Source organism: Castor canadensis, chromosome 12 (assembly GCF_047511655.1).
Source record: "Castor canadensis chromosome 12, mCasCan1.hap1v2, whole genome shotgun sequence".
Classification (NCBI taxonomy): Eukaryota; Metazoa; Chordata; class Mammalia; order Rodentia; family Castoridae; genus Castor; species Castor canadensis.
In genome coordinates, this window is record NC_133397.1 from 109,716,444 (window position 1) to 109,731,949 (window position 15,506).

Sequence of the window (15,506 nt, forward strand, 5' to 3'; positions counted from 1 at the left end):
TAAAATAAAGTGCTACCCTGTGTGTCAAGAAGTCTGGAGAGCTAGGTGCCAGTGGCTCACACCTGTAATCCTAGCTACTTGGAATGAAAAGATCAGGAAGATCTTTGAAGCCAGCCCCAGGCAAATAGTTCGTGAAACCCTATCTCGGGGAAAAAAAACCCAACACAAAATAGGGCTGGTGGAGTGGCTCCTGTGATATAGTGTCTGCCTAGCAATCATGAGGCCCTGAGTTCAAACCCCAATGCTGCCAAAAAAAAAAAAAAAAGGGTCTGGAGAGATTGGCTGTAGGCATCATATGTTCAGCTTGATAAAGATCCAGGCTATTTCTGTTTCTTAGTCTCTTTGTCTTGGCTTCTACTCACACTGGCTCTGGCTCCCTTTTTGTTTGCTGGATGGTTATTGCAGTTTAGGCATCACATCTGTATCTGGTGTTAAACTTCTTTCTTATGGAGCTAGGAAGATTCCCAGAAAATCCTCAGCAGCCCCCTTCCTTTCAGAGTATCAGATAGAATCAGAATCAACTCATATCTCTTCCTAAAATAGCCGCCGGCAAGGGACATGCACTCAGCATGATTTCACAGGACTCCTCCAAAGGTACTTGTGGAGCTTGTGAGTGAGCTCTCACAGAGGGTGGGGTCGAATGTCTAATGAAAGTCAGGGACAGTGAGGAAGAATGAGTGCTGGGACATACTGCTTTCTGACTGTCTTCATTTCAACTGCAAAGGGTGGTGAGAGATTGCTTTACTTGCAGGATTTCATTGTAATTCCCCTTTTCTCAGCCTTACTTCATTTCTGTCTCTTAACATTATTGTGTCTTTTTTTTTTTTTTGGTCTGTTGGGCGGGTCTGCTGGCTTTTTGGCTGCTAGTTCCTTGTTGTATATTCTAGACCTGTGGCATTTTCTACTCAGTTTCATTACTCTAGATAAATCGTTCTTACCATGCAAAACTTTGTTGATAATGCTCATTTACTAATTCATTTGCTTTGTTGCTTCTTCATACCTTTACTATTCAAAATAGACTGTTACATTAAGAAGTATTTGAGCACATAGAAAATCAGACTATAATGTAATAAACTTTCATGTCCTGAATCAACATTTATTAGCTCTTGCCCAGTTCTATTCATTTGTTTCCCATCCATCCCCCATCTGCTCTGTTCTTCTCCCAGTATTTCATTTGAACATGGAAGGGAAGCACACGATACTCAGTTTGCCACCTTGAATCCAAAGACTGTAGACTATTTTGAGAGATGAGTGAATGAAATGAGGTTGATTGAAGTGAGGGTAGAGAAGAAGAGGACAGCTTAAACTCTGAATTATGTGTTCTGTTACTGGACAACCAAACACTACATTTGATCCTAATCAAAGATTTAGCTTATACTTTATTATGGGCTACATAATAATTACTACATAATAATTAGAACATAATAAGTATTACAATATAGAGTGCTAAAATGCTAATGGTCAAAATCATTGTACCCTCGACACCTTCTTCATACTTTAAATCTGATATTACAGCAGACTTTTCCACTTTATTTTCCTTTTTTTTTTTTGTCTCTGTTCTTTTGTTTTACAACAACATCAACTCTAGATCAATGAATGAAATTAAAAATCTCCAGTACCTACCTCGGACCAGTGAACCCCGTGAAGTCCTCTTTGAAGACAGGACCAGAGCTCATGCAGATCATGTAGGACAGGGGTTTGACTGGCAGAGCACGGCCGCTGTTGGGGTTTTGAAAGCTGTGCAGTTTGGTGAATGGTGAGTTAATGGAATTCAAATGCAAGGTTGGCTAATGTTGTCTGAGAAAATTAGACTCTTGTTTAAAAGGTGAGGGGCCAATTTTTAAATTGTAAAATACACATCACACAGTTTACCATCTAAACACTTAAAAATGCGTATTCATTAGTGTTAAGTATAATCACATTGTTGTGAAAAACATCCCCAGAACTTTTTTTATTTTGTAAAACTGAAACTTTGTCTGAAAACTCCCTTACTCCCTCTTTTCTCCCCAAACCCTTGGCTCTGATGCCCATCGTTCTCCTTTCTGTTCTGTGAACTTAACTACTTTAGATATCTCGTATATGAGTTTTGTCTTTTTGTGACTGGCTTGCTTCTCTAGTAATGACCTTGACGTTCATCCATGATTGTAATAAGTGTCCTAATTTCATTCATTTTTAAGGCTGAATATAATCCGTTTTACACAGTTTATTGTGTTGGGTATACCATTTTATATTCAGTTGGAAACTAATTTTAACAAAGCTCAGGACATAGAGATGCATGCTGATTCAAGAACTGCAGCTGCATCTTGTTGAGAATAAAACTTTTTTTTTTTTAAGGCAGGATCTCATTACGTAATCCAGGCTGGCCTTGAACTCTCCTGCCTCTGCACAAGTATGTGCCACATGCCCAACTTAGAATAAAACTATCCTCTTTTTATGCCCTGTTGTTTTAATTTGCAACAACTATGTTGATTTTAATTTTTTTTTAAATTTACTGGTTTGCATTTTTTTTTTTTTTAAATTGTAAAGAAGCAAGTGCATATTTAGTTCTTTGACGATACGGTTCTATTTTTTTGCTAGCAGCAACATTTCTAGGAACTAGAAAACTGAAAGTTGTCATTATCTTTCATTGTGGATACCTGTCCCTAAAACTTATTTGTTAACATTAGGAGTGATCAGCCTCGCATAACCAAAGATGTGATTTGTTTTCATGCTGAGGATTTTGCCGACGTTGTACAGAGACTTCAGTTAGACCTTCACGAACCTCCAGTTTCTCAGGTAATAATCGCTTTTAATACTCTTTGAGTGAAATATTAGAGAAAAATTCAATACCCATTTCATTTTGCATTTTGTCTTATACTTGGATTACCAGGATAGTGGATTTAATGTGATTTTTATTAACTTTTGTGTGCATGGTAGAGGGAGGTGCCAGGAATGATTTAAATTAAGAGCTTCCCAAGAAGAATGCTTGAGATCCTTGTAGCCTTTGGGATGGCAGGTAGGCCAGGGATGGTCAGAGGGTCCAGGCTGCTCACTTCTGGCAAGGAGCAGTCTCATTTGTTTAAACTCATTGTACTGCGGGACCTCAGTTGAAAAGGTTGGAAGACCTGAAATGTTTTCCTCCCTGTGACAAAGAACATTGATACTTAGCTGCACTTTCAGGTGCTTTTACTAGGTGATTCCATAGGCCATCTGATCTGCCCTTTTGTCACTGGAGAGATGGTAAAATATGAGGAAAAATGGGTCCAAATAGGACATTCTAGAAAGTTTGTGTATGAAAATATCATAGCAAAACCCCTTTGTACAATTACTACATGCTAATAAAAATTTGAAAAGTGTTTTACCTGATTTAGTGTTATTCTAACACATTTTATCCCTACTGTTTTCCTGTGCTAATTATTTTGACTAAATTATTACCTAATTAAAAGTCTTACATACCTTTTTGCCTTTGTAGTGTGTGCAGTGGGTGGATGAAGCTAAACTAAACCAAATGAGGCGGGAAGGCATTCGATATGCTAGAATTCAGCTATGTGACAATGACATCTACTTCATCCCTAGAAATGTTATTCATCAGTTCAAAACAGTGTCAGCAGTGTGCAGCTTAGCCTGGCACATAAGGCTTAAACAGTACCACCCTGTGGTGGAAGCCACCCAAAACACAGAAAGCAATTCCAACCTGGACTGTGGCTTCACTGGAAAGAGAGAATTAGAAGTTGACTCACAGTGTGTAAGGATAAAAACGGAGCCTGAGGACAAGCGCCCAGAGGTGCAGCTTTTGACGGCTGCTTCGGCATCCTTCCCACCTTCATCAGAACTCCATCCGCAGCAAGATCAGAAGGCTCAGCCTGTTCCAGTGTTCAAGGTGGAAAGCAGACTGGACTCTGACCAGCAACACACCCTCCAGGAACATGCAAGCACTCCTGTGTGACATGTACATATTCAAACACATTTTTTAACTTTTTTAAATTTTGATGTGAAGTTATAGTTTTATAACTGGCTTATGTTAAGTTTTATTGGAGAAATCTTGCCTATAATTCTATAAAGAGAAATGACATTCCACAAATGTCAAGCATATCTTTTTTACACAGATTATGCAAAGTTAAGAGTTGTATCTTATCCCGTTAGTACAGTATGTAATAGTGGGTCTGCTGCTACGTTCTGTTTTAAGGTGTGAGGTAACAATTCAATCTCTTCTTCAAATCAAAACAAGAATTCTCTCAAATAACAGATTCTTATGTGGTAAATTATTCACTTCCCTTAATTTTATCTTGCCTTGTCTTTTGCTATATTTTCTGTTTTTGTGATAGACAGATTTTTGGTTTTGTACTTGTGTCTTTATGGCACACAGTCAATTTCCACAGTAAAAATGGCATGGATTGCAGGAAAGAGATCCTGCACACAGGCAAGTAAGTTATTTAGTTCCAACCACAAAGAACAAGTAGCTTCTAAGGAAAATTCAGTGGCTCTCTGGTTTCTTAACAAAACACAAAGCACAGCACTTTCTGATCCAGACTGTCTTTTTTGTATCTGTTATTTAAAGCCCAGTGGATATTTCAATTAAAAAATGTAAAGATGAATAGTCCTTGGTCATTCATTATCCATGGTTCAATAATTTTTTTCTAAGTATATGGTAACTGTGGAAGACACTTTGGGCAAAGGAAATAATGTTGATATGACACTCTTGTTCTGCCTCCTAGCATCCTCACCTTTCATATGGAGACTTTTGCTTCTTAAACTGATCTCAAGGCCCAAATTTAGAGAATAACATCAGGTTTCTGATGAGGCTGATCAAACTTTGAGCATCAAACTTAGGAGAAACTACTCTTGTGGCTTGACATCAACTTCTTCATGATCTGGTTTTGAGGTATCTGGTTTTGGGACACTTCACAGTTCTATCTGGTAAATAACTGGGTTCATTTACTGTTCCTCTGGTTTGCTCTTTTCCAATGAAGAATAGGGCACTAGACTTTAACCTAGAGTTTCTGGTAGCCTAAAATTTAGTACCTGGCTATTTCATTTCTTTTTTTTAACCCTCTCTTCTTTTTTCAAATAGGCACAGTCATACAGCTATAGTGTGGTCTTAACTTTCTATTATTTTAGAATGTTAATGTGATACATAATACATTTTCCCTTAGTTAATAATATAGTAGGCCTTTTAAAAATTATTATTAAAGGAAGAGTACTTTCCACACCTAAGACCAGATTCTTGTATCTACCTGGTTACAGTGCAATTTGATTTTTTTTTTTCTGGTTGGTAAGATTTGAAATATTTGCATTAGCATAAGCAAAAAAAAAAAAAAGATGCTGCTTTATTATGTCTATCACCATGAAAAGTTAGCTGCATCTTTTAAAATATCAAATACGACTTTTCTCTAAAATATTCTGAAATAGGTTAAATCTTATATAAATATTACTTTGTGCAATATTGTTGTGTAGTTAAATGCATATTAGCAAAGTATAGAGGTCACTGTGTAACCGATAGAAAAGTAACCATCAGCAAATACTACAGTGATTAGGTAGAATCTGTATTATTCCTTATATATATGTATATGTATGTATTCTCTGTTACAAAGGACGAAGACAAATAGGGAAACATTTCAGTGTAAATCATTTATGAATTGGAAGTGATGTTGGTTTTAGTTATCTTTGTAAATAAGGTAATTAGAATGGTATGAAAGGTAATGTGATTATTACAGGAGTGTTTTTAAATCCTGTGTATAAATTCTAGGGTCAATTCTAGCTTATCAAGACTAGTTTTTAAAGGAACTCTGAGGGTATATTTTGTTGTTATTTTGTGGGGAAAGGGGTTTATCACAAGTGTATGGGTTTGGGTTATTTCTTATTTTTACTTTTCTGTCCAGAAGAATTTCATAGAGCTTTACCAGGCTGTGCAAAGTAAAATTCTTCTCAGGCAACATTTGCTTTTAAAAATAATCATGAAGAGTAAGGTGGTTAAAGCAGAAAGGTTTTATTTTTGTTTTTCTTGTCTTCCAAGAACTGATTTCCCCATCTCCTACTTGCCATCCAGCAGATGCCATCTGTCATCTAAGCTGGCATTATTAATAAACAAGGAGACTGTCTCCTCACAGCCAGCACTGTGTATAATCACTCAGGAACCAGCGGATCTGCAAAGACCTACAATCAAAAAAAGCAAATCCCCATTTTCCTTTTATAAGACATTCTACCCTCACCTCCAATGGAAACACATTAAAAGAGTATAAAAGTGCTTAAAATCATGGACTAATAAATTTATTATATGTTAGAATTGCAATAGAATGAAGAGAAACATTTAGCTAGTAATGTATCTGAAAACTCTGAATGTCCTATGTGAGTATTAGATTTTGATAGCATGCTTTAAAGACTGATGAGTATAGAAGCAGAAGTTGTGAGATTCTTGCTGCTTTCAAAACTGTATCCTAGTTTAGAGATACAAATGATGGCAACTTTCTAAATCATTAAATTACTTGGTTTGGTGGAATGAGGCAGCCATCTGGTGTTTTCTGATTTGTAACGTGGTGATGGCAGTGAAGTTGTAACTGAAATTTAAGCTGATCTTCCTTTCTGGTGTATTATCCATTGTGCCAACTTTTGAGATTACTTGCAGAATGTGGCTGTAAGTTTTAGTACTTTGTGGAGCAGAGGGATAATTTTAAAATGTGCTTATGGAAAGGACATAATAAATATTCCTAAAATTAAATAGAATGATTTTATGGTAGCCATTAAAAAGGATAAGTCTTCCCCTATCCCAGAAGTCATTCTATAATTACCAAGATATGCTAGGAGAAGGGTTATGATTCTAAGAGGTATCCCAAATTCATAAAGCAATAACAATAAAAACCTACATATTGGCTCCCTCCTCCAAAGTTTTAACTCTTTAAAAATGAATTCTTAGGCTTAACTGTACTTTAAATTTGCTTATTCAGTTCTTAAAATTTGCTTAACTGGTACATTATTTTTAGTTAAAGACTTACAAAGTGCCCTGTCTCCTCAGAGACAGTGCACTGTCAGTTGACTAATATTATAAGCTCTTCTATGGGGAAAAGGAGCTTACTAAATTCTTTACTAAACCTTAGAAAAAGATGTATCATCAGTTTTAATAGGCATAAAGATCACACTTAATGACTGAAGAAACTTTCTTTTTGCCTTCCCCCTATATAAATATTATTGTCTAGAAGGAAAACTTAATATAGGAACAAGATTCCAAAATCCATGAAAAATATATTCTTAGTGAATATATTTTTGATCATTAATACTAGTCCATTATATTTTCATCTGTATTTGCCATTAAAATTTTATTTTCATTTAAACCTTTAGGATAATGTGAGTTTATGTATTTCTGATAAATCTGTTTCATCACCACTATAGGTTTTTTAAAAAGAACCTTTCAGTAGCACATGCCAGAGTTTCACACATCTGTGCTAAGTTTCATGTTTTTAATACAGGTTGTAGCTGTATTTATTGGTTATGCAAGTAGAGGAAATGCACAATACAATTTTTTTTCCCTTAAGTGCATACAGGATTTCTCATCTTGAAAGTTTGTTGCTTTAAAAGTGAGTATCTCTCCATAAATATTATGGCCTTCCATTTTCTTCATAAATGTTTTAGGATCCACTTGTGCATGTAGTTGAGACCACATGTCTCTTAAAATAGCACTTTTCAATTCTCTCTAAAGAAATACTATGTACTACTTCTATCACATGTTGTAAATTTTTCATGTAATGGTGTTTTTTGTGACTAAACTTCATTTTGATTGGCAGCTAAGACTTCCCCCCCCCCTGTGGCTTTAATTTATCTAAGAGATCTTTGCATATAGATGAAATGTATAATTTGCCTGGCGGACTATTTGCGTTGTGTGGCCTTAGTTTGTTTATTGACATTAACAAGTGTTTTAAAAAGGTTTTTAATGAATAGTTTAAATCTAAATTTGTGTGAATAATAATCCTTTTAACACAGTGCTTTTTTGTAGCTGTCTTAAGTGTGTTAAATTGTTAAGCTATTTCTTTGTAAAATAGGACAATGGAATGCATAGAGGTTTTTTTTCCCCTGTAAAGTATTTTTTTAATAAACAAAGTCTGATTTGTCCTTTACTGATGGTTTCATCACAAAATGAGTAGCACATGTGAATTCTAGCTATACCTGGAACTTGTTTTTAGAGTACCAATCTTCCTCCCTGCCTTCTCTGTGCACTATTTAAGTATTCTTAAGGAAATCTTGGACTTTTCTTTAAGTCATGAATGTGTGGGAAATATCCCACCTGGATTGAGATGAAGTTACTTTGTAGAGAAGAAAAATTACACCTGCGTTTGTGGCGGTTACTTCTCTTGCACTTAAATTGGTTTATGGTAAGAGAATCAAATTTGTATCCTGGTGAGGTCTGTGTTCTTGAAAATGCATGGAGTAATGAGATGGTATGCAGACTTCTAACATGTCTAGGTACTGTGTGACACAGCAAAATAGACTTTTGGGTTGGTTGGTGTGTGTATATGTTGTGTACTTTTTAATTGAGGTCCTTGTCCTAAGCACAGGTGGCTTTTAGTTCTGACTAGGAATGGGAAAGGGACATTTGTTGAGTAACTGCCATGGGTAGCCTTAAGTGATGAGGGTATCTCATATCCCTCACAGTCTGTAGTGAGAAGGTAATTAGTTCCACAATACAGGTGAGAAAACAGGCTTGTTATACTGAATAAATCTACACTCACTGCTCATTACTGGGAACCAGGGTTTGAATGCAGGCAGTTCTGGGTTCAGAGCTCATGCTGCATACATGTTTCTAATAGGGCTCCAGAAACATCAGACTCAGTGTCTCCTCTCACTTTCCAAAACACCTCGTGTGTGCTAAACAGTGAAGTAAAATGCTCTTGCTATTAGTGTAGTTTAGGTCTTAAATATCTTGAAACATTTTGACATTTATCTTTTTTAGATTGGCTATTTGCCTTGAAATCCAACAGAAATTTTAATGCTCAGCTCTAAGGAAGGGAAAAGCTGCTAAGGGGTAGAAGCAGTAGGAAACCACTGCCAATGTGTGGGTGAAGCAATTTTTAGATGTCAATTCTGTGGGAGTTCCTCGTAGTCGATTTTCCTCATCAGTGAAATAGGAATGGCTGCCATTTGACACCGTGTTAATGGATTATAAAAATATCTATAAAAGGTTTTGTGCTAGGCCTCTTAGGCGGTCTGAAGTGGTAGCTATTATCCGTTACTAGCCTTGCTTGACCTAAATGCTACAAGGTAAGCAAGAACACAGCTTCAGATAAGGTGCGAATGGCTCTTAGGGACAAACCCTTAGCCGCAGGTGTGAAAAACAAGAGGAGGAAAGGGGGGAGCCCGGTTTGAGATACCCTAAATTCTCAAGAGTGCAACTGCCTAGAACAGTTTCTGCAGTCACCTTCCGTTACACTGCCCGGGAACAGTCTCCAGTGACTGCTCCAGGCCTTGTGCACCCTTCACTGGTCACCAGAGGCTTTAGTCCCAGAGCTGCTGAGGGACAGGGTGTATGTGTGTCACCAAGCCTGCCGGGCCCTGCGTCCCAAATACTGAGACCCTGTGTGCGGGGCTCATGCCCGACCCTGGCGGGAAACCTAGATAAACTACAGAAACGCAAAGACGATCGACTGCTACAAAGACTCGGGCTGGGGCGGCGGGGCACTAGACAGAAGCCAGCGCCGACCTTCGAGGGGGACGCCCGGGAAGCCGTCCAGCCAGGGCCGGGGCGGAGGGTGCAGGGGGCCCCGGCGGCGGCTGCGCGGAAAGGTGCGGGCGAAGGGCGGAGCCTCGGCGGCGGCCCGGGCGGAAAGCGGAAGCCGCGGCAAGGCGACGCGCTCCGCCAGCTGAGCTCGCCCGCCGCGGCCGGGCCGTGCTGGGTCGCGCTGCCCTCCACTTCGGGCCGAGGCCTAGCACAGGCCCCCTTCCCTCCGACCCCCGCCGTCCGCAGCTCACCGTCCGTCTGTCTTATGGCCCGCGCAGTGACTCGTAGGTCCGACTAGGGACGGCGGCGCGGTGCGCAGCGCGGCCTCCGAGGCTGGCGGCCGCCGCGGTCTCCATGGTAACGGCGCGGCCGGCGTCTCGGCCTCCGGGGGAAGATGCGGCCTGCGGGGCCCGCCGCCTGGCCCCCGGCCTCCCGGCGCGGCCCGGGTCACTGAGGAGGCCGGTCCTGCCGGGCAGCGGGCAGCGGGTGAGCGAGCGCGGGGCGCGGGCGGCTGTCCCCGGGCCACCGTCGCGGGGCCTCCCTCTGGGGTCGCCCCCTGTGGGTTTTGCTGGGCGAACAGCGGGGGTGGGGGAGAGGGATGGGGGGACAGAGGCGACAGGTCACCGAGAAGCCCAGGAAAGCGGGGTTTGAGGTCGACCCCCCCCTTGAGCAACCGGCTTCGCCGACTGCTTTCCTTCCTTTGCAGTGAATTCCCACTCTGGCTGGAGACCCAGATGGCCTCAAATGAGAGAGATGCTATATCGTGGTATCAAAAGAAGGTAATGGCCGTTTTTTATTTGCAAATAGACTTCGTGCAGAAAAGCTCCACTATAGAACAGGTGACTTTTTCTGAGTTTGGTAATGCCAGGTATTGTTACATGTCATCTCAACATAAATAGAAAAATCGATGTACAAGGTCATTGTAAACCCAGGTCCAAGTCCCAGGGTGAGATTTCCAAGTCACCTCCCTTCTGCAGGCTGCATACACAAGCCACTGACTGACAGGCTTTAGAAATTGGCTTCTGATCATTGTGCGTGTGCGTGTTTTAAAGACATAACGGAAACCCTTATCTGCTTAGTCAGATTGGTATACTGCATCTTACCGTGCCTTGTCACTTACTCTTCTCCAGTATTTCTGTTCATGTTTTCCTGAAGGAGTGGAAATGTCTTTTAAGGTGATACTTTGAAATAGTTTGCGTGTTGCCTTTTGACTTTTTAAGGTTCAGCTAGTTGAGATTTTTGAAGGAAACAGTCCTTGGAAGTATTAGTTTTTTCTAGTGCGGGAAGCACGAACATTTCATATATCCTATTGAGGCCTGATTTAAATACAAGAATAACCTTTGCCTTACTTAAATAGCCTTCTTCTTATTTCAGATTGGAGCATATGATCAACAGATATGGGAAAAGTCAATCGAACAGACTCAGATTAAGGTAAATTGATTTCTTTGATTCTAGCTTTGTTTTACTGCATTAATGTGAAAAGTAGAATGTACTTTTTTAAAAATCTGCACTTACCCACCTAGTATGTTATTCCTTATTATCTGAAGTTTGTAAAATAACAGTGCCTGCATAACAATAAGTGACAGTTGGCCCCAGTAGCAGATGTCCCATGTAAATGGAGCTGTGGTTACATAGTGCTGGTCAGTTTTTGCCATATGGCACTTGAAGTCCAGTATTGCCAGAGATTGAGACTATTCGGAAAAATCTGGAAATATGCATTTTATGAGAAACATTCATATTTGAAGAGGGTGATTGTTCTCTCCCTTCTGTTCCTCTTTTTCTTCTCCATCTTCCTGCTGCTCCTCCTCATTATCATCACTGTGCAAGCCAAATAAAATTCACTTTTGGCCAGGGTCTAGCCTGGGAGCCCCCATTTTTTCAATCAAGTATTTAACCTTTTGTGTACACTGCTTTTAGAACTGAGCAGATCCTTAGGTTCTATCAACCAAGCACTGATGTATAATTCAGAATGCCAGTTTATTAATTTATAATAGGAGAGGGAAGAGTTCAATTATCTTCTCATATTTGAAAGTCAGGCTTGTGGGGTCAAGAAATGCTAGCGCAGATTTAATGATTGCTCAGTAATCAAACACGATTGGATAGTCTTTGAGAGAGGTGGAGAAGCCTCAAGAACTAATTGTGGACCTCAAAACAATGTCTCCATCTATTGACTTTATAACAAATTCTGTAGATTCAGGGTCTCACTTTCTTGGGGAGTGCTCATAATTGTCAGCAGATTCTTGGTTCTGTACCATCTTTTAAAAAGATTTGTTGCAGATCCTGTATTAATACTTTAAAAAATATTGATGATTACAACTTAGTAGTGTTCTACTTATCACACTGGTTATGCTGAACACTTAAATCTCTTTTGGTGAGGTCCATTTAACCAACATTTGGGATGCATTCCTTTATATGTCAGCCAACCTAAAGGCAGTTTGAGTTGCATGGTTCCTGATGAATGAGTCCCAAAGTTTTATTATATAATTCTCTAATTCTTGTCCTGTTATTCTTCTGTGAGCTTCTGGCAAGAGCTTAGAACTGGGATTTCTGTCTTGTTTTGTGATGTCTGGCCTTGTGATCTTAAACAAGTTACCGTAGTTGGTGTGGGTTTTCGTTCCCTTATCCTTAAAAGGATTTTACTTTCTCCTATGGAGTAGGAATTTCCTTTTTGGAGGAAGGAATCTCTTTCCTTGAGCCAGTTTAGATTTTCTCAACTCTTATTTCCATGCCATTTAAAACATGCCTTGTGTTCAGTGTACCTTGTCAAAAGTATTTGTTGATCTGTGTGTGTTCCCAGGCCTCCAAAGGCAGGAATTGTGTTTGTGTCTTGCTCTAAGAATGAACACAGCCATTTCGTGTTTCATACTGGCAATTGGTCTTTTGTATTTAATTGACCTCCATCCACTATATATAATTTTTACCCATTATCTTGTATAGCAGCCTACCTAACAGCTCCTTAATGTACATTTTTTAATGTAGCAGCAGCGGAAAGAATGAAATTAAAGACTGATAAACTTGTACTGAGTGAATGTGCCACACTTGTATCAAGGTGCTAAAAATACAATGAGAAAGATAGACATGGTTCTTGCTTTCATGGGTGTCACAGTCTTATTGTGCTGTGAGAAAAGCCAAGAGATCTTTAAATATGTTTAGTGAGGACTTAGCCAGATAAAAAATAGACAACAAATAAAAAATGAGGAAATAAAAATCGAAAAGAGAAAGAAAATATTTAAAACAAAATTAAAAATATTAACATCACTTCATAGAATTATTATGTAATTTTAAAATACATTTATAAAAGCATGATTTAAAATTTAAGAAGACACAAATTTTAAAAATCTTTACATGGATCAAGAAAAGTGATGTGAACTCTTCCACAAACACTTATTGAGCTTCTGTGTTTAAGGCATTTTGGTAGGTGCTGAGCACAAGAGGAAAATATTAACAAACAGAAGTATAAGACTTATTTAAGGAAGAAGCCAGCAGCCCAATGTGATTGGAGCATAAGGTATGTAGATGGAGTGGTAGCCCATAAATTAGTTTGAAGAATACTTGACAGCTTTACCAGAACTTTACTTAGATACTCTTCTGTAGAAAATGGAAAGATTTTGATTTTTTTAAAGTGCAGATATATACCATATCTGTTTTGAAGTATAGAAATAAAAATGTAGATATTGTAACACAATCTATAGAATGTTTCTAGAATGATACTGATGAAATTATATCACTTTAGATGTCTATGTTAACCAATATAGACTAGATGAACAAATATTTATAGTCTTTGTATAGTCTAGATTAATAAATACAGTTTAGATTAATAAATATAGTCTAGATTGGCTAGAAAGAGTTATAATGAATTAAATTAATATTGAAGAATATAGAGAAATAAAATAGGAATAAGCCAAAGTAAAGTAGGAAAAGAATTATCAAAAATAAAATGAGCACAGCCATTTCGTTTTCTTCATTTAACAAGTATTTGTTGAATATCTACCTGCCACATGTCAGGCAGTAACTGTGTCTACCTAATGGTGAGCAGAAACACTCAACATTTTTCATTTCATGGTGTTTGTGGTAAAGTGGGAGAGAAACTGTAAAATTAATCCTACTAATGAACAAAAATTACTTTGTGATAAGTGCGAAGGAGTATTATTTATGCTTTATAATAACAAAATGGGCCTAGTCAAGGAGGTCAAATAAGCTCCCCCTAGGAATTGGTGTTTAACATGAGATCAGAAGAAAGAGAAGAAGCTAATTAGGTCAAGAATGAATACACTAATCCTATGCAGACTCCTTCAGAAAATGGAGGAGGAAATACACTCTCCATCTAATTCTATGGGACCCATATTATCTTGATACCAAAGCTGGGCAAAGACCTCGTTAGAAAATTAATTGAGAACACAGGTATGAAGATCTTAAAAAAATATTAGCGAACCAAATTTGGCAGCATACAAAATAGATTACCTGTTGTGATCGATTGGGATTTATCTCAAGAATGCAACATTGGCTTAATATTTGAAAATAAATTAATGTGATATACCGTATTAATAGGATAAAGAACAAAATCACATGATTTTGTTCATGTAGATATAGGAAAAGTAGATATAGGAAAAGCACTTGACAAAATTCAGTGCTCATTAATGACAAAGTAGGATAGAAAAGTTCCTGACCTTGTTCAAGACTGAGAAAAACGTGCCCCAAGCATCCTACTTAATGGTTAAGGAATGAATGCTCTCCCCGCTAAAATCAGGAGTAAAGAAAGGGTAACTCTCACCACTTTTATTTAACTTTGTACTGTATCCTAGCCAGTGCCGGAGGCAAGTAAAAAACAGAAAAAGCATCAAGATGGGAAAGAAATGAACTAATCCTATATTTAGAAAGTTTGAAGGAACTACAAAAAATTTCCAACAGATGAGTTTGGCAAAGTCTCTAGATACAAGATCAGTATACAAAAATGAGTTCTATTTGTATATACTAGCTATGAGTAGTAATTCACAAATGAAATTAAGAAAGAAATTCCATTCACAATAGCATCAAAGAGAATAAAAACACTTAAGTATAAGCTTGACGTAGAAAGTATAAGATATATATACTAAAAACTGTGAAACATTGCTCAGAGAAATTAAAGATATAAATAAAACATGATCTAGAAAATTCAATATTGAGATGTGCGTATAATAAGATCTGTCTAGACTGACTAGTTCATGTGATTATACATTGCAGCTAAGCAATGTAACTGTACCATATAATCTCTTCAAAATTCCAGCCAGCTTTTCTGTTTTGGGTAGAAATCAATAAGTTAATTCTGAAATTTACATGGAACGTAAAGGATGTAGAATATTGAAAACAAATTTAAAAAGTAGAGTTGGAAGACTTCATTAGCAGATCTCAAAATTTGTTATAAAGCTACAGTAGTCAATATAGAAGATGCTGGCATGAGTAATAGATTCATGGAACAGAACAGGAAATCTAGAAATAAATTCTTACTTTTTGCTAAGTTGACTTTTTACAAAGATGCCAAGAAATTTAATGAATGATGGTCTTTTGAATAAATGGTGCTGGAATAGTTGGATAGCTTCGTGTGTGAAAATGAACTTCAGTGTTTACACCATAAACACAAAAGTCACTCAAAATGATGATTTAAGTGTAAAAACAAAAACTATGGATTTTCTAGAAAAAAATATAGGAGATCTTGGTCACCTTGGGATAGGCAGAGATTTCTTAGATGTGTATCTATGTAAAAAATTATGGTGGTGCATACCCTGGAGGAGGAGACATTTGTTTGAGGTCAGCCTAGGCTACGCAGTAAGACCCGACTCAAAAAGGA

The 15,506-nt window shown here is 38.0% G+C and overlaps 2 protein-coding genes across 7 annotated transcripts in view; both read left to right on the plus strand.

The window, feature by feature from the left end:
• Rsbn1 (round spermatid basic protein 1) overlaps positions 1–8,084 on the plus strand; it is a 46,707-nt gene extending 38,623 nt beyond the window's left edge. The window contains exons 5-7 of the mRNA XM_020166347.2: positions 1,589–1,756; positions 2,667–2,775; positions 3,452–8,084. Of these exons, the coding sequence (XP_020021936.1) occupies positions 1,589–1,756; positions 2,667–2,775; positions 3,452–3,925 (751 nt within the window). The 3' untranslated portion in view covers positions 3,926–8,084. The remainder of the gene's footprint in view (positions 1–1,588; positions 1,757–2,666; positions 2,776–3,451) is intronic.
• A 1,703-nt stretch (positions 8,085–9,787) lies between these two features.
• Positions 9,788–15,506, plus strand: part of Phtf1 (putative homeodomain transcription factor 1) — a 39,208-nt gene continuing 33,489 nt past the window's right edge. For 5 of the 6 annotated variants that reach the window (XR_002212551.2, XM_020166354.2, XM_074050721.1 and 2 more), the window contains exons 1-3: positions 9,788–10,168; positions 10,389–10,461; positions 11,057–11,113. Coding sequence is in view for 4 of the 6 variants with exons in the window: in XM_020166354.2 (XP_020021943.2) it covers positions 10,417–10,461; positions 11,057–11,113 (102 nt within the window). In the remaining 2 variants the exon portion in view is untranslated. Of the gene's footprint in view, positions 10,169–10,388; positions 10,462–11,056; positions 11,114–13,088; positions 13,191–15,506 lie in introns of those variants that run through there. The other variant, XM_074050719.1, reaches the window with a different exon arrangement.